Source organism: Ovis canadensis, chromosome 10 (assembly GCF_042477335.2).
Source record: "Ovis canadensis isolate MfBH-ARS-UI-01 breed Bighorn chromosome 10, ARS-UI_OviCan_v2, whole genome shotgun sequence".
Taxonomy (NCBI): Eukaryota; Metazoa; Chordata; class Mammalia; order Artiodactyla; family Bovidae; genus Ovis; species Ovis canadensis.
The window spans coordinates 26304975-26329919 of NC_091254.1; the positions used below are offsets into that span (position 1 = coordinate 26304975).

At 38.7% G+C, this 24945-nt stretch overlaps 1 protein-coding gene across 4 annotated transcripts in view; it reads right to left on the reverse strand.

The window, feature by feature from the left end:
• VWA8 (von Willebrand factor A domain containing 8) overlaps positions 1-24945 on the reverse strand; it is a 383224-nt gene that overhangs the window by 208398 nt on the left and 149881 nt on the right. For all 4 annotated transcript variants that reach the window (XR_011259328.1, XM_069601241.1, XM_069601242.1 and 1 more), the window contains one exon: positions 18739-18815. Coding sequence is in view for 3 of the 4 variants with exons in the window: in XM_069601241.1 (XP_069457342.1) it covers positions 18739-18815 (77 nt within the window). In the remaining variant the exon portion in view is untranslated. The remainder of the gene's footprint in view (positions 1-18738; positions 18816-24945) is intronic.

Consider the following 24945-nt stretch of genomic DNA (forward strand, 5'->3'; position numbering starts at 1 on the left):
GTTCCTCAAAGGCTCAGCTCAAAAGATCGTCTCCTCTTTGAAGCATTAAGTATTTCTCAGTTCTATACTCCCAGTTGAATTACTGTCTCACAGAAAGCACTTTACACTTAAGAAACATTTTATTTGTTCATGTAACCTCAGAATTGGCCCAAATTGACTGTATCCTGTTTCTAACAAGTTACTGAGCTATTTTTCAAAGACAGTAGAACAAAACAGCAGGTCATGCAGGCAAAGCATATGCAGAGGAGAACATTTTGTACTCAAATAATACCTGGAACCAAAATTTCTATCCTCATCTCCCAATAGCATCCAGGGAACCAAAGGACCAGGACATGACCAGGACCTGAACATGGGATCCCTTTCAGAGGTGAAGGGTCTGTTGTCCAGGAAGACCCAGTGCTAAAGCCCCCTTAGCACACCTTACCACAAATGGCCATGTTTCAAAGCCCTCCAATCAAAACCTGCCTGCCAGTGCTTCTGTATACCAACCCTCCTCACCTAACTCATGAAAGTGTGACCCAACTCCAGATTGGGAAGAGACAGAATTGAGCCCTGTCTCTTCTCTCCCTGCTGACTGACTCTGAAGATAGCTCTTTTCTTTTATCAAACTCCAGTACCATGGTACTGGCTTCTATGTGCATTGGGTAGAGTGCTCCAATGAACACTGGGGTACATGTGTAAGAATCTGACTTTCATCTCATGTGAATGGAGGGCCAATCATCTCTACACTTCAGACAGAGGACTATCTAAATGGATGTCTCAAAGATGAACGGGAAGACAGACACTGCATCTATCCATCTGCTTAACAAAAGTATATTGTACACCTACCGTATTCCTGAAATCATGCTGGAGGAAGCAGTTCAAAGAAATGCCCCTGCCCTTGGGAGACAACACTAAGAAGGCAGGCAGAGGTGGAAACCCATGATTGTGGTAAAGAATGACATGTATAACAGTGGAGTCTATTCTAGGTCAGTGGCTCTCAGTGCATGATGAATAAGTTTTGTTTGTTTGTTTTATTGAGAAGATCCACTCTTAAGTACACAAATATAGAAATAACAGCCTAACTAAAGTTGAAATACCTTAAAACACTTTATCATGGATCGGAAGAATCAATACAGTCATGGATCCAAAGAATCAATATAGTCATGGATTGGAAGAATCAATATAGTGAAAGTGAGTATACTACCCAAAGCAATCTATAGATTTAAGGCAATCCCTATCAAGCTACCAACAGTATTTTTCACACAGCTAGAACAAATAATTTCATAATTTGTATGGAAATACAAAAAAACTTTGAATAGCCAAAGCAATCTTGAGAAAGAAGAATGGAATTGGAGGAATCAATCTGCCTGACTTCAGGCTCTACTACAAAGCCACAGTCATCAAGACAGTATGGTATTTGCATAAAGACAGAAATATAGATCAATGGAACAAAATAGAAAGCCCAGAGATAAATTCACACACATCTATGGAAACCTTATCTTTGACAAAGGAGGCAAGAATATACAATGAAGAAAAGACAATCTCTTTAACAAGTGGTGCTGGCAAAACTGGTCAACCACTTGTAAAAGAATGAAACTAGAACATTCTCTAACACCATACACAAAAATAAACTCAAAATGGATTAAAGATCTAAACATAAGACCAGAAACAATAAAACTCTTAGAGCAGAACATAGGCAAAACACTCTCCAACATAAATCACAGCAGGATCCTCTATGACCCACCTCCTAGAATACTGGAAATAAAAGCAAAAATAAACAAATGGGACTTAATTAAAATTAAAAGCTTCTGCACAACAAAGGAAACTATAAGCAAGGTGAAAAGACAGTCTTCAGAATGGGAGAAAATAACAGCAAATGAAGCAACTGACAAAGAATTAATCTCAAAAATATACAAGCAACTCTTGCAGCTCAATTCCAGAAAAATAAATGACCCAATCAAAAAATGGGCCAAAGAACTAAACAAAGAAGACATACAGATGGCTAACAAACACATGAAAAGAGGCTCAACATCACTCATTATCAGAGGAATGCAAATTAAGATCACAATGAGGTACCATTTCACATCAGTCAGAATGGCTGTGATCCAAAAGTCTATAAGCAATAAATGCTGGAGAGGGTGTGGAGAAAAGGAAACCCTCTTACACTATTGGTGGGAATGCAAACTAGTACAGCCACTATGAAGAACAGTGTGAAGATTCCTTAAAAAACCAGAAACAGAACTGCCATATGACCCAGCAATCCCACCGCTGGGCATACACACCAAAGAACCCAGAATTGAAATAGACACGTGTACCCCAATGTTCATTGCAGCACTGTTTATAATAGCCAGGACATGGAAGCAACCAGATGTCCATCAGCATACAGATAGATAAGAAAGCTGTGGTACATATACACAATGAAGTATTACTCAGCCATTAAAAAGAATACATTTTAATCAGTTCTAATGAGGTGGATGAAACTGGAGCCTATTATACAGAGTGAAGTAAGCCAGAAAGAAAATCACCAATACAGTATAATAATGCATATATATGGAATTTAGAAAGATGGTAACGATAACCCTGTACGTGAGAGAGCAAAAGAGACATAGATGTACAGAACAGTCTTTTGGACTCTGTGGGAGAGGGTGAGGGTGGGATGATTTGGGAGAATGGCTTTGAAACATGTATATTATCATATGTGAAATGAATCGCCAGTCCAGGTTTGATTCATGAGACAGGGTGCTCAGGGCTGGTGCACTGGGATGACCTAGAGGGATGGGATGGGGAGGGATGTGGATGGGGAACTCGTGGTGGATTCATGTTAATGTATGTCAAAACCAATACAATATTTTAAAGTAATTAGCCTCCAATTAAAATAAATATATTTATATTAAAAATACTTTAAAATTATATTTGTTAATAATACAAAAAAACTTTTTGCTCTCGTTAAAAACTAACAAAGGATATTTTAGAAAGAATAATGTGATTAATCACACTTTATTATTTGTGTGATTTAAAGGTCCAGTCTACATTGAGTTTACTTCAACACTTAACTATAGCTGACAAAGAATTCACAGAGACACATAGCTCCAAACAGAGGCGCAACATGGACTGTATTCCCTGGAGCTCAACGCACACTTTTTTTTCTCCTGTTTTTCAAATTAAGTATTTATTTGGCTGTGCTGGGTCTTCATTGTGACACTTGGGATTTTTAGAAGCAGCATGTGGGATCTAGTTCCCTGACCAGGGATCGAACATAGGCCCCCTGCATTGGGACTGTGGCGTTTTAGCCACTGGGCCCCAAGGGGAGTCCCCGCATTTTTCAATTTCATCTATCAAAACATATAAAGGTTTTTGTTACAGTTAGGCTTGGGAATTTCTATCTTTCCTGACATCAGTGTTTTTGCAAACTATTTGGACAGTGTCATGTTTTATATTTTGAACGAATGGGTTCAAAAACCACTGAAACTCTTCATTTGTAGGAAACTGTATTTTAAACTGTGTTAGTGTGCAGACATGAGAAATTTTAGGAGTATATTACATTCTATTTCTACTTCGGGCACCAAATGTGTGGGTTTTCCATACTCGACAATTCTCTAGGGATGTAAAGTCATCTTATTAGACTCTCTTATCACTCTGGAGATTCCCAAGGTCTTAGAACTGGAGACAAAGACCAAATATTTTAGGAAAAGATTTCCCTATCACACAAGAAACTGAAACTGTTTTAGAAGCTCTTCTGCCCAGAAAGGGAATGAAGACCAAACATATAATTATTATATCGTAATATCACAGTGACATACATTATTTTCAGCCACACAAAAAACTAATTGAAACAGTTATAAACATCAAATTCAAAAACATTCTCTCCAGAGAAGCTTTTTTTTTTCCAGGACTTATTTTCTACTTTACAGCTAAAGCATGACCTCCAGATTTAAGGATCAAATTAAATGTTTTTCTAATTTTTAAATTATCTGTTATGTAGCACTCTCTGACAGCCATTAACACACAGACAGATCAACCAGTTGTGAACTCCTGACTTTGTAAAAGACAGACAGGTAGGTATGACAGATCTTTTAAATATTTTGCAGTGAGATTAGAAGTGGTGAGACTGTGTAGTATAAAAGATTTTCATGGTCAGTTCCTACCTCATTACAAAATATTGCAATAGTTTTGGCTTTGATTTAAAGGTCTCATTTTTATATCAAACTAGTGACATCCTGTAGTGCTTTGTGCAAGTTTTCGTTCAATCTTTGTGGCAGTATTTTGTTTTTAATCATTTGGAGTGAATATGTCATATGTGGTGTCCTCTGTAACCTTATTCAAGAGTACGTATTGTCTCTATCCAATCAAATCAGATGCTCCATCAATGGTTATACTTACATAAATTTCTGCCGATTTCATATTATTTATGTTTACATTATTAATGTTATTTTCAACCCAGGTTGTTGCTGTTTTTTTTTTTTCCCACAAATCTTTTAAACCACTGTCCATTACATGAGGGCTGGCTTAGTTAACACTAACACTTAGTTAAACTATTCAAAAGCAGAGACATTATTTTGCCGACTAAGGTCTGTCTAGTCAAGGCTATGGTTTTTCCTGTGGTCATGTATGGACGTGAGAGTTGGACTGTGAAGAAGGCTGAGTGCCGAAGAATTGATGCTTTTGAGCTGTGGTGTTGGAGAAGACTCTTGAGAGTCCCTTGGACTACAAGGAGATCCAACCAGTCCATTCTGAAGGAGGTCAACCCTGGGATTTCTTTGGAAGGAATGATGCTGAAGCTGAAGCTCCAGTACTTTGGCCACCTCATGCGAAGAGTTGACTCATTGGAAAAGACTCTGATGCTGGGAGGGGTTCGGGGCAGGAAGAGAAGGGGACGACAGAGGATGAGATGGCTCGATGGCACTCGATGGCACTCAGTCTGAGTGAACTCCAGGAGTTGGTGATGAACAGGGAGGCCTGGCGTGCTGCGATTCATGGGGTCGCAAAAAGTCGGACATGACTGAGCAACTGAACTGAACTATACCATTACCACTGAGAGTTGGTAAAAAGAAAATCATATTCAGGATGTGATGGGTGTAATAGCAAAGATGCTTTGTTAGTAGACTGCAGAGTTCCTAGTGCTATCCTCACTTTATTCAGTTTTACTAAGCTACAGGCTCAGCTCTGCTCAGTTCCTGATTTCCTATTCTAAACAGGAAATGAGATACGCAACTTACTGATCTTGCTCAGAGAGGTTATAAATCTCCTAAGTCTCATCTACTTCTGCCTCTGTCCCCTTGATTACCTGACTATCACACCAACCTTCCCACTGGTACTGGTATCCTTACTCCTGAAAACCCTATTCCCCCTGGCTCAGATTCAAGCTAGGTCTGGTATCTTCTGCTATTGGCTGGAGTCCTATTCCATACTATCAACAGTCCAAGTTCTCAGAAGCCCCAAGTTACTATAATTAGTAATCACTTATGGATCCATCATAGAATAGGTCAGTTCAACCACTGAATCTCCAAGAGACAAAGCTGCTAAAATGTTAGAATGTCTTGCTGTAAATTCCAACACAAAAGATAGTTATTGCTTCCAAACTTATCCATTTACTAATTATCACATTACCCTATAGATATTTGTATATCATCTGGAGCAAGGAGATCAAACCAGTCAATAGTAAAGGAAATAAACCCTGAATATGCATTGGAAGGACTGATGCTGAAGCTGAAGCTCCAATACTTTGGCCCCTGATGCAAAGAGCTGACTCACTGGAAAAGACCCTGATGCTGGGAAAGACTGAGGGCAAGCGGAGAAGGGGGTGACAGAGGATGAGATGGTTGGAGGGCATCATTGTCTCGATGGACACGAATCTGAGCAAACTGTGGGAGATAGTGAAGGACAGGGTGATACATTTCATGGGGTTGCAAAGAGTTGGACACGACTTAGCAACTGAACAACAAACAGAAGTATCGGTATTTTTCAGTTTATTGAATTATTTGTTTCTTGCATATCTTCTCTTTACCACTAGAAGGAAAGCTTCATGAAAGCAATGACTTTGGCTTCTTGTTCATTACTGTATTTCTCAAGCCCTAGAATATGACCTCAACATGACCTCAGTAAAGGTCTCTGGTAGTAGATGCTGGCAGTGTCCTACCCAGATCTCCTTTGCCACCAAAGGCACTCATTCCACAGCTACTGCAGCATTGACTTCTAAAAGCTCACAGCTGCACCCTCATTCAAAAAACTGTTTGCCACTAACGGGGAGTTCTTTGTCCAGAACTGCCTGGGTAGCTAGAGGTTCTCCTTCATTCTTCTCCTAAAGAGCAGCCTGTAACTAATGCCTCACAGATATGGGGGCAAAAAAGGCTGGCCCTCTGCTTCCAGGTGGAATAATGCAACCGGGTAGTTGCATTCATGCTCCAGAGCTTTCTGTGAAGAGGCTGAGATGAGACTTTATCTAAACCCACCTCTTCTCCCCAGCCTTTTTATCCTGACTCTTTTACTTCCCCAAAAAGCTCTGCCTCTAAAATTACTTACACAAACACATCCCTGGCTCTTCTTCTAGAGTACCTGAATTCGGTATTTGTTGACTATTTGGATGCATAAATCAATAGAGTCAGAGGAAATAAAGAAATAATTCTTAGATTTTCCAGCAATGCTCTTATCTCTTCTTGCACAAAACATTACAGATATATCTCCCTTAAGAGAAATAGTTAACAGAGTTGTGAGCCGAGCGACCCCATTAGGACGCAAATCTACTTGCTTAATTTAAGCACCTCACCCCCTCTCCTTCTGCTCACGTTGTCACTGCTGCCATCATCTGAACAGTCTGGCTACAACAATATCTGTCTCACTTACAAGGGACGGCACTTTATAAAGCTCAACAAAAAAACCATTTTAGATCTTAACGAATTAAAAGATGGCTGGGAAGTATATGGCACCGGCCCAAGATACTTCATTATTCTGTTGGCTTACCTAAGGATGCTGCTGGGAGAAACCTGTAGGCAATGCTGACTGGAGAGGTCCAGAGAGAGGGGAGCGGGTGTAAGTGGTTGGGATATGATGTTAAGTATGTTAAGATAATCTGATATTGAAACAATTGTAATATTGTTTATTTTTATTACAACTAAGGACTAAAAATTTTAAAAAATCACTCCCCCTAACGGAGTATCAATGATTTTTACAATGGAGGGACTCAGATAGTAAAGAATATGACTGCAACACAGAAGACCTGGGTTTGATCCATGGGTAGGGAAGATCCCCTGAAGAAGGGAATGCCTACTCACTCCAGTATTCTGGCCTGGAAAATTCCATCGACAGAGAAGCCTGGTGGGCCACAGTCCATGGGGGTCACAAAGAGTCAGACACGACTGAGCGACTAATACTTCAGCATGAAATAATTATTTTCTTAATATGAATTTGCTTTATAAGTTAAAGACACACACACACATACAAAGGACTGGAAGGTTATAAACTAAACTGACAACAGTGATTGACTTGAAGGAGGGGAGATGAGATTGGCATGGTTGTTAAAGGTGGCTTTAGCTATTATTAGTGTTTTCTTTCTACAGAAAGAAGAGTAGAGTCAAATTGAAGAAATATTCATAGTTGTTAAATATGAGCAACAAGTTTGGCTATGTTATGTACTATACATTTGTATTTACATTTTTTTGATTTTTAAAGTTTTTCTCAGACTAAAAAAAAGTACACAACACTTGAAAAGAATGTAGCTATTCTCTAGTGGCAAGGGATTTAACAAAACTAAGAAAAAATATACACTGCATCAGTGGTTCTCAAGCTTATTCAGCTTGTGACTTAGGAAATAAAACTCCAGCTTGTTCCTAATCCTTTCTTCCAAGACAGTCTAGAGCAGACCGCTTGCTAGGATCTACAGCTGAGGGCTGGTCTGCAGCTCTGATTCACCCGTCTCTATAACCTACTGTAACAACTGTTTGGTCGATGCACGCAGAGAACTGAAGCAGTGTCTGCCTGGCAGGAGCATCATGTAAAAGATCACAGGCACTGATCTAGTTTACGTTTCTATGAATTACCTGGGTGACAGGAGAGAAAACAGAGCTGTTAAGTTTACTGATGATACCTCTCAGGGGTCATCAATCCTAAAGGAAACAAACCCTGATCCTGAGAAAGATTAAGGGCAAGAGGAGAAGGGAGTGACAGAGGATGAGATGCTTGGATGGCATCATAGACTCAACGGACATGAATCACCACTTAACGACTGAGCAACAACCGCTCAGGGAAGATGTGTTAAGAGATAAAGTAAGTTTAGTAGTCTGGAGAACAGAGAAGAAAACAGAAAATGAAATTGATAAGGATATTACTATTGGGGAAAAAATGGGAAAATATGGAATAACTGGCCAAAGGAAAGACTCTGGGATCAGGCTGGGCAAGGATTAGGAACATGAAGTTAGAATTTTAAAAAATCAAGCTATTACATGTATAATGAAGTAACAGCATGTAAGAACTGCTTGGCCAACAGTTTAAACACATGGCTAGTACTTTGGTGAGGTACTTACTGATGTGCTACCATCACTAAAATAATGTTTGATCAGAGAGACAAAGTCAAGAAACATCGCAGTACAGTGGCCAGAGCATCAGGCTGAAGCCAGAATATATGAAGCCAGCTGTGTGACCTCAGACAAGTGTTTCACCTCTGCGCTTCTGTACACATCTGCAAAAAAAGAGGCGGTAATGGTGCTGCTCTCAGACAATTGTGAGCAAAAATGAGTTACAATTTGAAAACAGTGTAGAACAGAGTAGTTAACATGTACTTTTTTTATGAAAAAGCAAACACAGGAATTTAAATGGATTTGAAGTAAAAAATTATTACAGAGCTAAAGATCCACATGGAAAAATGAGAGGTACTGGCATACTTCATTCTGTAAAAAAGGAGGGGGCAGTAGAAGACATCCTTGGTGGGAAAACTATTAACTGCTGATAAAAATGTGTCTGAAATAGCCTTTTCCAGTTAGTAATGGGGAAGATGAGAAAGAAGGACTATCCTAGCACCTCTGACATCAGACATGTTTCCAGTTCTCTAGTCTTCTGATCAGTGCTAAGAAGGTCTTGATGGCTCAATCACAATTTTTTCCATGAGACTTCAAAAGAAGCTTTTTGTTTTTCTATTTCTTCCCGATATATCTACTTGCCCTCTGGGACTTTGTGAATTTTAAAATTTATACTGTCACATTCAGTTTTCTTCAGTCTGAGGAAAGCCTGATACGCTGAATTATGCGGTGCTTTTTAAAGCATGTCATCATTCATTCCAGAATATTCGATGCGGAGAAGGTTGATGCTACAGTTTTGCAATTCACTTGATCTCATTTGATTTTGTGAAGAAAAAGTACACAAAAATATGAAAGGGAAAAACAAGAGTTTTAACAACAAGCATCTCCAATTGAAGCAGTAGTGCCCTCTTATCCATTTTTCTTTTATCCCCTCAGCCTCCATATAGCTATCAATCAAAAATTAGCAAGTTACACCTGTTTCAATAGGTCACTGCCAGTATATTTGTTTGACCTCAACAATTTGATCTGCACGACTGCAATCACCTCCTCATGTTCTCTGTGATTAAACCTCATCTAACTCTGATCTACTCACAGACTGTGGTCCTAATGACCTTTCTTGCTTTAACTCCATCACATTGCATTCAGGATAAAATCCAACCTCAGCAAGGCCCATGAAGTCCCCACAAAGTCCCATGTCTTCCTCTTGGCATCAGCTCTAGCATCTACGCACATACGTGCCACGCTACCCAAGCTGCCTCTCACTTCCTATTTTTAGACAGCTTGTCTTCAATATGTGCCACATATATATGGCATATGCCATCAACCATAATGACTTGTTCCGTGTTCTGCACTTAGAAGACTACTGCTTATCCCTGAAGACTCAGTTTGAGTGTCACCTTCCCCAGACCCTTTCCACCAAATCACATGCATATACTCAGAGGATTGGGTACCTCTCTTCAAGGGTCTCACAGAACTTATGTATGTTTCTTTCTTGGCTTCTATACATCACTGTATCTTAAATGCTGGTGTACTGCCGCTCACTGACAGGCAAGCAAGGACATCTAGTCAATAATCAATATCATCATCTATACAGTCAGCCCTCCACACCCATAGGTTCTACATTTGAGGATTCAACCAACTGTGGATTGAAAACATTTGGGAAAAGAAACTCAAAGTTCCAGAAAGCAAAAATTTGAATTTGCTGTGATCCAGCTACTATATATATATATAGCATTTATACTGCATTTATAACTATTTATAGAGCATTTACAATGCATTAGGTATTATAAGTAATCTAGAGATGTTTTCAATATATGGGAGGATATATGTAGGCTATATGCAAATAATATGCCACATATAAGGTACCTGAGCATCCCTGGATTTGGGTGTCCAGGGGAGTCCTGGAACCGATCCCCTACAGATACTAAGAACATCTGTACGTCATCAGTATCCTAAACAGCCCCTGGCAAACAACAGGAATCTAATAAATAAAAATCAGGTGAAATGAATTAATATATAATAAATAAACCAGACTCCTGCCTTTAAAAAATTCCCTATTTAGCTAGGGAGACAAGACAGGGGAAAGGAGGAGGTGGAAATAAGATACAGAAATTAACTACAATGCCATTTGGAGTGAGAGAAAGTGGGGTACATGGCAAGAAACTATTATTTATGAGTTAGCCTAAGTATCTAGGTGCCTAAAATGTACAGATATTATGGTTGGTCCTTTTCATATTGCCTTGATTTTCACAACCATCTTGAAGGGCATTATTTCAACTTATTAGATAAGCAAATAAGGACTCGAGTTCAAGACCACACAAAGTTAATGGTAAAGACATAATTTTATATTTAAAACCCATATTCTTTCTACCATAATGGTACAAATTCAGTTCTATGGAGTTTCAGAGGAAGGGAAATTTACACCCAGAATGACAAATCAGAAAAGTTCCATGTAGAACTAACAGTGGACCAAATCTTGAAGGATTCTAGGAGAAACAGAGTGCATTTTAGAGGGAGGAATAAAGACCGGCATGGATACAAGTTCAAAACGAGGTCAGTAGGACAGAGAATAGTCCAGTCTGGAGTAAGCTGAGCATACACTGGGAAAATCTCACAGAAGAGAAAATTGGGACTTCCCTGGTGGACCTGAGCACTCTATATTTACAATGGACACCAATACTAGAAAAATAAACAAGTACTTAGGTCATGCTAATGATTGGACCTGTGCCATCATCTCCATATACGAAGGGTAGCAGATTAAAAAAAAAATCTGGTAACATATTTCAAAATTAAGGTAATTCTGATTTTAATTTTAATACAAAAGTGTACTTTTATCCAAGGAAGAAATATAGCTACAGAAATTGCCATATCAAGTTAATTTAATGTCACATTATTGTAACATTGGGAAAAAAGAAGTAAATAAATGCACTTCACAAATGTGAGTCATGTAGTCTCCTCTTTTCTGAAATAAGTACCATAGAAGTCATTACGCGCATTAATCCTTAAAGTTATCTAAATCATACTCTTAGGGCAATCTTGATTTTAACAAAAAATATGAATTGCCTAGCTTGCTCATTTTATGAGATCTGATCTTAAAACATAAGATGGCCATCCTCAAAAGTATACCGGTTATAAGTTTTATTCATGCATGTTTGGTGATGGTTTTACTTATCAAGATATGTTTTTAATGACTCATAACTAATTTTGTTGGAATGACATCCATAAACTAAATTGAGTGTGACTGATTATTTAGATGGTAACATCACAAATCCATTAAAAGGAACCTAAAATAAACAGTTAATGACCTTAAGTAAGTCACCCATAGATCAGAGAAGTTCCGAACATTTTTTCAACTGCTATTTTTAAGTTTTTAAAAACATATGTTTCTCTAATGACAATTTCATCAGATTAAGTTGTATGGTAAATATAGCCATTAAGTTATACATAATAGAGAAGAAAATTTTTCATGTTGAAACGCCTTTCAAAATATATATTTTAAACAGAACTGGAGATTTTTTACTTCCAACTTTACATAATAAATTAAATATCAAATACTGACAGAGGTATCCCAATGCCTATTGAAGTGGATATTATATTTGTAATACTATCATCAATCAATGATATAGCAATGAGGGCTATAGCAAAAATAATACAAATCCATCTGAAAATTTTACTACATTTTGAATTTAGACTTTTTCTTCATAGACAATGTATCCATATATTTATGTAGCCAAAATCAGAAATACCATGGGATATAATCAACATGCAATTCTTCACTATTATTTGTTATTTCTCAATGAACGTACAGGAGACATTCTAGGCAGAAAGTAAAGCATGGTACAGTCAGCCCTCTGTATCCAGAGTTTCTGCATCAATCAACCTTGAACTGAAAATATCTGGGACAACAAAAAATTCCAGAAGTTCCAAAAAGCAAAACGTGAATTTGTCATGTGGCAACTATTCACACTGCATTTATACTGTATTTACAATTTACATAGCATTTACATTGTACTAGCTTCCCTGGTGGTTCAGATGGTAAAGAGCCTGCCTGCAGAGCAGGAGACCTGGGTTCAATCCCTTGGTCGGGAAGATCCCCTGGAGAAGGAAATAACAACCCACTCCAGTATTCTTGCCTGGAAAATCCCATGGATGGAGGAGCCTGGCAGGCTACAGTCCATGGGGTCCCAAAGAGTTGGACACGACTGAGCAACTTCATTCACTTACATTGTATTAGGTATTACAAGTAACCTAAAGATGATTTAAAGTATATGCAGGATGTGTACAAATTATATGCAAATACTGCACCATTTTATATAAGAGACTTGAGTGAGCATCTGTGGGTTTTAGCCCCCATGGGGTCCTGAAACCAATCTACTAAAAATAATAGGGGGCGACCTTATCTCTAATCTTCTAAACTTTCTACAGCACCCTGAATACTGTCTTCTTCTTTCCTATTTAAAGATACTAGAATACAGATCTGAAAGATGACCCTGTCCACTTCTATTCAACAGAGATGAGAAAACTGAGACTCAAAAAGAGACTCCAAGATAGATAGTTTCAAACACATATAAAAGGTTAAACATCAATTATTTAATCACTCATATAAAAAAGTTTAAAAATAAGCAGCAAATTAAATCCAAAGACAAAAAGGAAGGGTATAATAAAATCAGATGTCATTGAAATAGAAAAGAAACACACAAAAGAGAGGCTCAACAGTGCCAAAACCTGGCTGCTTAAACAGATCAAAAACACTGATAACTCCCTGGCAAAACCGACCATGAAAAAAAAGAGGGCAAATAACCAACATAGGAGTAAAAATGATATCATTACTGGGCCAAAGAACATCAAAATATCATAAAGCAACATTATAAACAAGTTTATGCCAATAACTAGATGACAAGAAATAATTCCTAGAAAAATAAGATCTATTAAAACATCTTACAACTATTTAAGACAATGAATTATAAGCAAAAGGCCTATTTACAATGAATGTGATGGTGACACAGACTCGGGAATAATTACTAAGTATGTTATGTTTCTTTGCTTCCTTTTTTGCTTATTGTCAGAATCAATTGAGCTAGCTCAGCCTAACATATCTTTCTTTAAAAATATTTTAATGTCCAATATACAGAAATTTAAAAACTGCCCCACCATTCAAAAGGAATCTCACATAAAGTGACTTCTGTGTTTCTGGACGTATTTTTAAGGGCACCACTAAACAGTCTGGACTAAACACAATACAACCAAAATCAAACAGATAAAACAGCACAAATTCTCCTAAGAATGAATAACTGCAATGCTCACTGTATCATCCTTAAAATGTAAAATACGAGTCTTGCTTTGTGTCTTGTGGCTCAAAAAGTAGAACTATGATATGTTACAAATGAAAGTTATTTAAGCAAAAACTAGCAAACTAGTTCAACATTTCGATTCTTTCATTATTTTCCCCAAACTTGGTCCATGTAGGAAGAAAAAACTGGTGAAAAGGCTTAAAGGTGAGAGAAATAAGGAGCTAATTTTTTAGATTCAGTACAACATAAAAGACTGAAATAATTACAAATACGAACAGTATTACAGCTCCTTAAAATAGGACTATGTTTCTTATTTCTTTCTATATCTGGAAAACACCTAGTCTTGTCATCTTGACATAGTAAATTTAAAAAAAGAATATAAGGCATAATTCATACAAAGAAGAACTATGAGAACATATAAAAATAGGCAAAAAGTTTTCCAAAGCTATGTAAGTGAGGTATAAAAGCTTAGGAATTGAGATGACCTACCTAGTCATCCCAGTTAAAATTATTAAATTAAAATTTGCTCAAATTTTGTTAAATTTATTCCTAAATGTTTTGTGCCTTATAATAGTATTTAAATACTTTAATTTTCCCATTGTCCACTGCTTTTATATTAAAATACAACTGATTCTGTAGCTTGACCTTGTATCCTGTGACCTTGCTTAAGTTACTTACTAGTTGTGATAGTTTTTTTCTTAGAATTTTCTATGTACATAATCATGCTGTCTCTAAATAAAGAAAATTTAAATTCTTCTACTTAATTATATGTGCCATTTATTATTTTTTCTTGCCTTATTGCACTGGCAAAGACCTCTAGCACAATGATGAACAATGAATATTCTTGCCTTTTCCCCAATCTTGGGAGGAAGGTATTTAGTTTTGTTTTTTTTTAAACCAGTAAATACAAGCTAGTTATAGGTTTTTCACTGATGCCTCTTAACAGGTTGAGGAAGTTTCCAGATATTTGTAATTTGCTGTAACATTTTATCATGAATGAACATTGCATTTTACCAAATTTTTTTGTTTGTTGGCTTTTTTTCAGGGGGACAGAGGCAATGACTGAAATGATTATATGGCTTTTCCTTTATGCTGTAAATAGAGTGGTTTACATTATTTGATTTCAAATGTTAAACCAACCTTACATTCCTGGGATTAAAACCCATTTGGTTATGATGTATTATCCTTTTTACATATTGTTGAATTTGATTTGTTAATATTTGTTAAGAATTTTTCTATCTGCGCTCACAGAGAATACTGAACTGTAATTCTCATATTATACAGGTTTGCTGGTAAAAAAAATACTCTGTTTTTGTTCATCTAAGAATGTCTATACTTCTAACAAATGTTTTGCCAGATATAATAATGTCTATTAACTTTTTATTCTTCTTTTGGCCATTGAAAAACAACCATTTCACTGAATTGTGGTTACTCATGACAAATCAGTGGTCATTTTTATGATTTCCCCTCATATATAATATGCCTTATTTATTTATTTAATTATTTTGTGGGCAGTTTTAAAGATTTCCTCTTTCAATTTTAAACAATTTGATTACAACATACTTTGCTGTGGATTCCTGCTTATCTTGCTTGAGGTTCAGTGAGCTTCCTGGATTGGTGATTTAAAGCTTTTCAAAAAATTTGGGAATTTTTCCATCAGTACATCCTCAAATAATATTCTGCCCCAGGCTTTGTTCCCCATCTTTTTTTTTTTTTGAGATTTTAATTGCCCATATGTGTGTGGTGTTGGAGAAGACTCTTGAGAGTTCCTTGGACTGCAAGGAGATCCAACCAGTCCATCCTAAAGGAGATCAGTCCTGGATGTTCATTGGAAGGACTGATGCTGAAGCTGAAACTCCAATTCTTTGGCCACTTCATGTGAAGAACTGACTCATTTGAAAAGACCCTGATGCTGGGAGGGATTGGGGGCAGGAGGAGATGGGGACGACAGAGGATGAGATGGCTGGATGGCATCACCAACTCAATGGACATGAGTCTGAGTGAACTCTGGGAGTTGGTGATGGACAGGGAGGCCTGGCGTGCTGCGATTCATGGGGTCGCAAAGAGTCGGACATGACTGAGCGACTCAACTGAACTGAGACTGCATTTTTAAGGTTGCTATTTCTGTACTGAGAATTCCTAATTATTCCCTCATTATGTTGATTCCCCCTTTACATGCCTGAACATATTTAAGGCAACTGTTTTACAGTCCTTGTCTGCTAACTCAATCATCTGTCATTTTGGGGTCTATTTCTATTGACCAATTTTCCTGCTTATCTGTATGTCTAGTAGTAGTCTATCAAATGCTTGATACTGTAAATGCTCTGTTGATAAATGTTTGGATTTTGTAGTCTTCTTTCATTCAATGGTAAGTTTGTTCAGCTAAGCAGCTAATTTACTTCTGAATCAGCTTAATTGTTTCCAACACATATTCTCCCCAACATCTAACCCTTTCATTTTAAAAATCATTTTGTACGAGAAAAACTTAAAAAATAGTGTTAAGTAACAAACATCCTTGCTTTTTTTTCAAGAGTTATTTTTAAATTTATTAAGGCAAGCATAGAATAGCTTTTACTCTAGGGACAGATTTATCCTACTTTTTTTTCCATTATATTAATTTTTTTAATTTAAATTTATTTATTTTAATTGGAGGCTAATTACTTTACAATATTGTATTGGTTTTGCCATACATCAACATGAATCTGCCACGGGTATACACATGTTCCCAATCCTGAAGCCCCCTCCCACCTCCCTCCCCATACCATCCCTCTGGGTCATCCCAGTGCACCAGCCCCAAGCATCCTATATCCTGCATTGAACCTGGACTGGTGATCCATTTATTATATGATATTATACATGTTTCAGTGCCATTCTCCAAAATCATCACCCTCTCTCCCTCTCCCACAGAGTCCAAAAGACTGTTCTATACATCTGTGTCTCTTTTGCTGTCTCACATACAGGGTTATCGTTACCATCTTTCTAAATTCCATATACATGCATTAGTATACTGTACTGGTGTATAAAACACATTCTTATGGGGAGTATTCTGGAGGACTGTAATCATTTATATGTGGGTTTACAGTAGTTTATTAGTTTGTGTGGACATTTCATTTTTGGCTTTAGATAGTGAAATCTTAGAGGCACTGTTTTAAATCTGAAAAGTTTTCACTTAATGATGTCCTATTTTATTAATTCTAGGATACTCATCTTTTTATATTTTACACTTTAACATGACTGAAATTGAGATATATCTTATGGTCGCTAATAGCTTCCAATCACTGTCGTCCTGAATTGACATCTTTTTCCTCCAGAGATGTTTGCTTCTGTCAGTCACACGGGCTTACTACCAACCCAGTACTACTTTTTTTTTTCCCAAGATCTTAGTTTTTTATTTTATTTTATTATTATTATATACTTTTTTACTTTACAATATTGTATTGGCTTTGCCATACATCAACATGAATCCGCCACTTCTAAAGCACAGATTTCACAGGATATATCTTTGGATCCCAGGAGTAAGTTTAGTGAAGGCTCTTAACCATGTGGGAGCTCTGGTAATTGTTCAGCTCACCAGTCTCTAGTGGTTGTTCCTTCACCAGTGTCTGTGAGTCACGTGGCGCTAGTGGTAAAGAATCTGCCTGCCAGTGAAGGAGACATAAGAGACCCAGGTTTGACCCCTGATTCGGGAAGATCCCCCAGAGGAGGGCATGGCAACCCCCTCCATCATTGTTGCCTGGATAATCCCGCGGACAGAGGAGCCTGGTGGGCGACAGTCCATGGGGTCACAAAGACTCAGCACTACTGAAGTGACTCAGCACACTTACGTGCACTGTGGTAGGCCAATCTGGAACCAGTAACTTCCTCACAACCAGAGGGGTAAGTGCCAAGAGGGAGCTTCTGACCACCACTCGGCCCTGGTGGCTCAGACGGTAAAGCGTCTGCTCGCCGTGCGGGAGACCCGGGTTCGATCCCTGGGTTGGGAAGATCCGCTGGACAAGGAAATGGCAACCCACTCCAGTACTCTTGCCTGGAAAATCCCATGGACTGAGGAGCCTGGTGGGCTACAGTCCATGGGGTCGCAAAGAGTCGGACACGACTGAGTGACTTCACTTTCACAGCTTTACTCTGGTACTCTTCTCTTTCTTCTTTGGTCCACTAACTTTACCTTCTTTTCTCCTACATTTTCCTCTCAAAAACACACCATTATCTAGTAAAAGGACTCAAAACAAAAATCAATTCTTGTAACTCAATCCAGGATTTATTTCCACTACACAATATTTTTGTTAATCTCCTGGGATTGAAACAATAACAATTGAATCTAGTTTTAATTTGCTTATTACTTGGCATACTCCTGAATTTTTTTTCTCTCTCCTTTGGTGGATCTGCTGCATATTTTGTACTTTAGAAAGATTAAGACCAAGTTCATTAATAAAGCTAAAAACAATCCATGTTGAGAAAATCTATCTGATTAAAAGCTATCCTTGGACCAGCAAACCACACAAAACTAAATAATCCATAAAGTGTTTTCCAAGAAGGCAAGAGTAATAATTTACTTCCTCATATTTTTGAATTCCTTATCTCACACCTGAGATTCACACAGTTTACTGTTTCTCCTTGTGAGCTACGTTAAGTTCCTGTTAAGAGAGTGAGCTTAGTCTCTACATTCTTTTCTTCTAATTTAAGAGCCTTTATCCTGATGAAAACTACTCCCTGAATGCAATGTTCATCACTTTGTCCACAAAATATCTATTAATTCATGTTTATAAAGCATTAGTCACTTCAAACATAAATTTTGCATGATTTTATTACCTTTTAAGAAGAGGAGAGATAAGGGCAGAAGGAAGAGAAATAAACTGGTATATTAACAGTGGGCTTTTAAGAAAGTATTTTTAAACTGCACTAGGAGCAAAATCAATGCTTAGACCAGATCCTAAGAGGCTGTGGGTTCATCCTCTTACCTGTGCAGCTGGATATATTCTCGGGGTCTGTTGAGCAGGTGAAGGAATCTATCAACAATCTTGTTTTTTCCCACACCCTGTAATTACACAGAAAGCATTAAACAAAAAAGAAACTTGTCTGGAGGTAAAACAAACCAGAATAATCTCCTACTGATAATCTGTCCTAGTTTATTGTTAATGCAAACCAAACTAGTAAACATATACAACACATCTTTTATGACATAGTTTTTTTTTTAACTGACTTCTAAATATACTAGCTCTAAGTTCTTCTTATTTAAAAGGAAATTCAAAATTATTTTTAGCCTTCTGCAACTTGTCTTTTATTTTCTGCTCTTTAATTTTACACTGAGGTATAAATATTAGAGCCAGAATATTATCTATTTCAGATTGAAAGAATGGCAGCAAAGGAAATCAAGGAAGAGTAAAAACAAAGACTTTTCTAATCCACTCTTCAGAATTGTGGTTTTTAGTTACATAAAGATAAATACAACACTGTACTTCTTTTGCTTTAATTAAACACTAATTTCCTCTCCTTTTATCCTACTTCCTAGTCTTTTAAGATCCTGGAAACCTGAAATTATAATCAGGGTTTATTAATAAGTCTCAACTCTATCTTCTCTTCTTAGAAATGCCCTCATTTTCTCAGAATATACCGACACCAAGGTTGCTGTCCTTTCGTAGAGGACAAGCTGTTAAAAATGGAATCCACTCCCATGCTACTGCTCCCATTTCAAAGTTTTCACTTAGAGGTGGACCACTCTATTAATGGGATGTAAAACTTCTAAAAAGTGGGTTGGGTGGGAAGAGTAGAAGTGGTTTTAAAAGCTGCGTTTTGTAACATATGTTGTAGCAATACAAGTACCTTTACTGATTTCTTACAGTCTACAGTCAAACATATGGTACAAAGCTATATAGGCTTTAAATGGCATGTTGCAATAAACACAAAATTTTAAATAAATAAGTTCGGACAAACAAAATGGGTGTTAATTATATCAGCTCTGTTCAATTCAAGAAACCTAGAGAAAAACAAATATCATAAATGCATTGTACCGTCAGAAACACAAAGGGTTTCTTAAAAGAACAAGTCATGAAAAACCACTGTGGGGAGCTCATGCTCCCTCCCTGCTTCCAAGATCAGATCCCCCTCACTCTTTCAAATTCCTTCTGAGCAATTTCAGGAGCTTGCTGTGGTTGTGTTGTATTGGTCGCTCAGTCGTGACTGACTCTCTGTGACCCCAAGGACTGTAGCCTGCCAGGCTCCTCTGTCCACGGGATTTCCCAGGCAAGAGTACTGGAGTAGGGTGCCATTACAAGCCCTATAAATGTAGGATGCAATGTGAAGTCCCTGGCTGCCACTAAGAGGCTCCTTTGCTATGTCTTCTTTCAGTGTGTTAAAAGAAAAAAGAAAATTCAACTGAGTAAACTTTAAACATCTTATTGAGCTTATTCAATGGTTCATGGATCTGGCACACAGAAAGGAGAAGCACAGAAGAGAGTTTCATGAGCAGAAGGGAGCAGGGCAAGGAAGTTCCACCAGCAAAGCTGTTACACTAGGTTGTGACAAGGCCACCTTCCGCAGGGCTCTCTTGGGCCAGGTGATCCTCATTTACGGGTTTAAGACTCCATTTCTGGGAGAGGCTGAAACTATAATCAAGGTGAGTCTGGGTTTTGTGATGAGAGTTTAGGGTAAAGGACTCCATTTGGGGCTGTGTTACTTTTAACACATTTTAGAGTCTTCCGAACTCCAGCCTCATCTGTCTCCTGGCTCCATATACTCTCCCTGGGAATCTCACCTACTCCCTTCACTTCAGTCGTCTCATATAGCTCACATGTCTCTCCTAAGCCCCAGCTGAGATGAGATCTCCTGTTTCGAACTGTCAACTGAGCTTCTGTACCAGACGTTCATACTGAACTCATTATGCTTCCACCAAAACCTACTCTGCTTTCTTTTTAACCCACTCTTAACAGTATGGCCTCATACCCAGTTGGTCAATGAATGAGTCTCAGAATGTTTTTGACCGCTCTATTTTTTCCCTGCTCCATTCCAAACGTCACTAGAATCTCTGTAGTTTCGATTTGCAAAACTTCCCCTTCCTTCCTTTTTCTCTTCCTCCCTCCTCTCCCTCCTTTTTCCCTCCCTCCTTCTCTTCTCTTCTTCCTTTTATTTCCTTCCACTCCTTTCTCCTCCACTTCTCTCTTTCCTCCCTTCCTTCCTTCCTTTCATATCTCCTTTGTCTGATTTATCAACCTTTTTAGCACCTAATGTTCTCCAGGCAAGAACACTAGAGTGGGTTGCCATTCTCTCCTCCAGGGGACCTTCCCAACCCAGGGATAGAACCTATGTCTCCTGCAGCTCCTGCATTGCAGGCAGATTCTTTACCTGAGCCACCAGGGAAGGCCTTAGTTTTTGTTGTACTCATAAACAAATTGGACTTATGAATGAGCTCTCTCAGAACAGAACTCATTTGTATGTAGAGAAGTTACTGTAGATGTACATGTGATGTGTTCTGCTATGAACATCCAAAGGTCTTGAAGATTTAACCAAAGGCTCAGGAAGTCCCACTCTGCACAGTGATATTTCAGTTGAAATATCAAGGAATTAAAGAGGTTATGGGAAGGAGGAGAAACAGGAGTGTTCCAGGTAGAGAGAACAGTATGTGTAAAGACTTGGGGCACTGGAGAGCTGGAGCACTGGGCAGATCCAAGTGAAGTCAAGGAACAAGAGTGAGGACAGGAATAATAAGGAACAAGCCTACAGCAGGAGGCAGGGTCTAGCTCGGGCAGTCCTGGAATCCAAGTGAGAGTCTGGATTGTTTCCTAACAGCACCAAAAGGTCACTAAAGCAGAGGGGTTAACAGGATCAGATTTTCACTTTAGGAAAATCATTCTGGTGAAATGCCAGGAAAGAGAACAAGACTGAAACCAAAGGAAAGCCATTTGGAAACTTCTTAACAAACTCAGGCCGGAGATGGTGGTGGCTTCAAGTAAGGAGCTGAGAGATATGAATGTACTTAAGAGAGAGTTAGGGGAAAAGACTAACAAGATCTGAGGATGAACTGGATGTGAGGTGAGAGAAATAAACCTTTCTGTCTCGGGCAACAAGGCGGAACGTGATGCTACTTAAAGACACATGAAACTGGGAGGCGAGGTGCCTTTGCTGGCTCGGGAGGGAAGTCTAGTATTAAAAAAAGGCAGTTTAACTTTGGAAAGATTGACTCCGCCGTGCCTGCTTCACACATCTGCTCCTGCCTCTCTGACTCACTGTCTCTGCTCCAGGGCAGCCCATCACTGTGCTCAGACCCCTAGAAAGGGTCCTCTTGGGCCTCCCGCCTCCAGATTCACAACTGGCCAGTCCACCATTTGTTTAGTTATCTTTCTTTTTTTCTTAAGCAGAGATCTCATCAGGTCATTTCTGGCTTCATTTTAAAAGCTCCAATAATTCCTTCGAGGAAATGCTAAAAAGCATAACCCAGGAAGGAATTTCTGTAAATATCCTGAGCAAAATGAGACAGTTACAGCGATTTGTTCTTTCCAATCACAGTTTTCGCCTAGAACAAAAAAATCCTGAGGATTACTTTAATTGAATAAATAAATAAATGGTATCTTATTTTTCCATTACAAAAGCCACACATACTCATTTTTCTCAACAAGAAGTTTAGAAAACAAAAAAACTACCCAATGCGCAATTGTCAAAATAAATCTGCTACCATTTTCATTTTGTTTCTGTGGATATTTATCTTTACTTACTAGTCGTTATCCTATGTATACAATGTGATCCTTTAATAAAAACTGGCACAAAATAAATAGCTTTTATATCACACTTGACTCCTTTAGAAGATAATATTTAGTCGGGAAGATCCCCTGGAGGGGAAAATGGCAATTCGTTTTGAGGATTTTTGCCTAGGAAATCCCACTGACAAGGAGCCTGGCAGGCTACAGTCCGTGGGGTCCCAAGACTCAGACACGACTGAGCAGTGAACAACAACAAAAGGGAATGAAAATTTTAAGAAGAATAAGGAACCTGTAGAATGAGAGATGATAAAAAAAACTACAAATTGTCTCAAAAGGATGATGCTTTCTTTTATCATTACTCTTGTCTCATCATGTTCTCTGTGACAAGGTGCTAGAAAGAAGGACCTTTACAGAGCTGGGAGTCGGACGGCTGTTTGACTACAGGGTTTGGAGGAGGAATGATTCTGTTAAGCCCCTAAGGACAGGAGGAAAACATACTTTAATTTATTAAATATTTTAAAATAAAATAAATATTTAAAATAAAATAAAATTTGAGGAAAGAACCGAAGAAAAGGGAAGGGGAGTCGTACAGTTTGCTCTTGCTGAAGGAGGGAGAAACCTCTTCCAGCAACATTCTGCTCCCTTTGGGCCAACAAAGAGGAGGACCCTGACGTTTTTCGAGCCTTCTGCTGCATGCCTACCCGCCCTTCCAGTGCTTCACCACCCACACCCTCACGCCAGCCATGTCAGTGGGAGGTAACTCTTCTGTCTTGGAGAAAAGCAAACTGAAGTTCAGGGCTTCGCCAGTGGCTCAGCGCTAAAGAATCACCTGCAATGCAGGAGACAAAGGAGACATGGGTTCAATTCTTGTGTTGGGAAGATCCCTGGGAGAAGGGGACGGTTACCCACTGCAGTATCCTTGCCTGGGAAATCCCATGGACAGAGGAGCCTGGTGGGCTACAGTCCATGGGGTCGCAAACAGTTGGATACAACTGAGCATCGGTTCAGTTCAGTTCAATCGCTCAGTCGTGTCCAACTCCTTGCAACCCCATGGACTGCAGCACGCCAGGCTTCCCTGTCCTTCACCAACGTTCACGGATCTTGCTCAAACTCAAGTCCATCAAGTCGGTGATGCCATCCAACCACCCCATCCTCTGTCGTCCACTTCTCCTCCTGCCTTCAACGTTTCCTAGCATCAGGGTCTTTTCAAATGAATGAGTTCTTCTCATCAGGTGGCCAAAGTATTGGAGCTTCAGCATCAGTCCTTCTGATGAATATTTAGGACTGATTTTCTTTAGGATTGATTGGTTTGAACTCCTTGCAGTCCGAGGGACTCTCAAGAGTCTTCTCCAACACCACAGTTCAAAAGCATCAATTTTTCAGCGCTCAGCTTTCCTTACGGTCCAACTCTCACATCCAAACATGACTACTGGAAAAATCATAGCTTTGACTAGATGGACCTCTGTAAGCAACGTAATGTCTGTACTTTTCAATATGCTGTCTAGGTTGGTCATAGCTTTTCTTCCAAGGAACAAGCAAGCGTCTTTTAATTTCATGGCTGCAGTCAACATCTGCAGTGATTTTGGAGCCCAGAAAAATAGTCTCTCACTGTTTTCATTGTTTCCCCATCTGTTTGCCATGAAGTGATGGGACCAGATGCCATGATCTTCATTTTTTGAATGCTGAGTCTCAAGCCAGGTTTTTCACACTCCTCTTTCACTTTGATCAAGAAGCTCTTTAGTTCCTTTTTGCTTTCTGCCATAAGGGTAGTGTCATCTGTGTATCTGAGGTTATTGATATTTCTCCTGGCAATCTTGATTTCAGCTTGTGCTTCATCCAGCCCAGAATCTCACATGATGTACTCTGCATATGAGCTAAATAAGTAGGGTGACAATATACAGCCTTGACCTACTCCTTTTCCAATCTGGAACCAGTCTGTTGTTCCATATCTGGTTCTAGCTATTGCTTCTTGACCTGCATACAGATTTCTCAGGAGGCTCGTCAGGTGGTCTGGTATTCCCATCTCTTTCAGAATCTTCCACAGTTTATTGTGATCCACACAGTCAAAGGCTTTGGCATAGTCAATAAAGCAGAAATAGATGTTTTTCTGGAACATGTTGCTTTTCCTATGCTGCAATGGATGTTGCCAATTTGATCTCTGGTTCTTCTGCCTTTTCTAAATCCAGCTTGAACATCTGGATGTTCACGGTTCACATACTGTTGAAGCCTGGCTTGGAGAATTTTGAGTATTACTTTGCTAGCGTGTCAGATGACTGCAAGTGTGTGAACATTCTTTGGCATTGCCTTTCTTAGGGATTAGAATGAAAACTGACCTTTTCTAGTCCTGTGGCCATTGCTGAGTTTTCCAGATTTGCTGGCATATTGAGTGCAGCACTTTTCACAGCATCATCTTTTAGGATTTGAAATAGCTCAGCTGGAATTCCATGCCGCCACCAGCTTTGTTCATAGGGATGC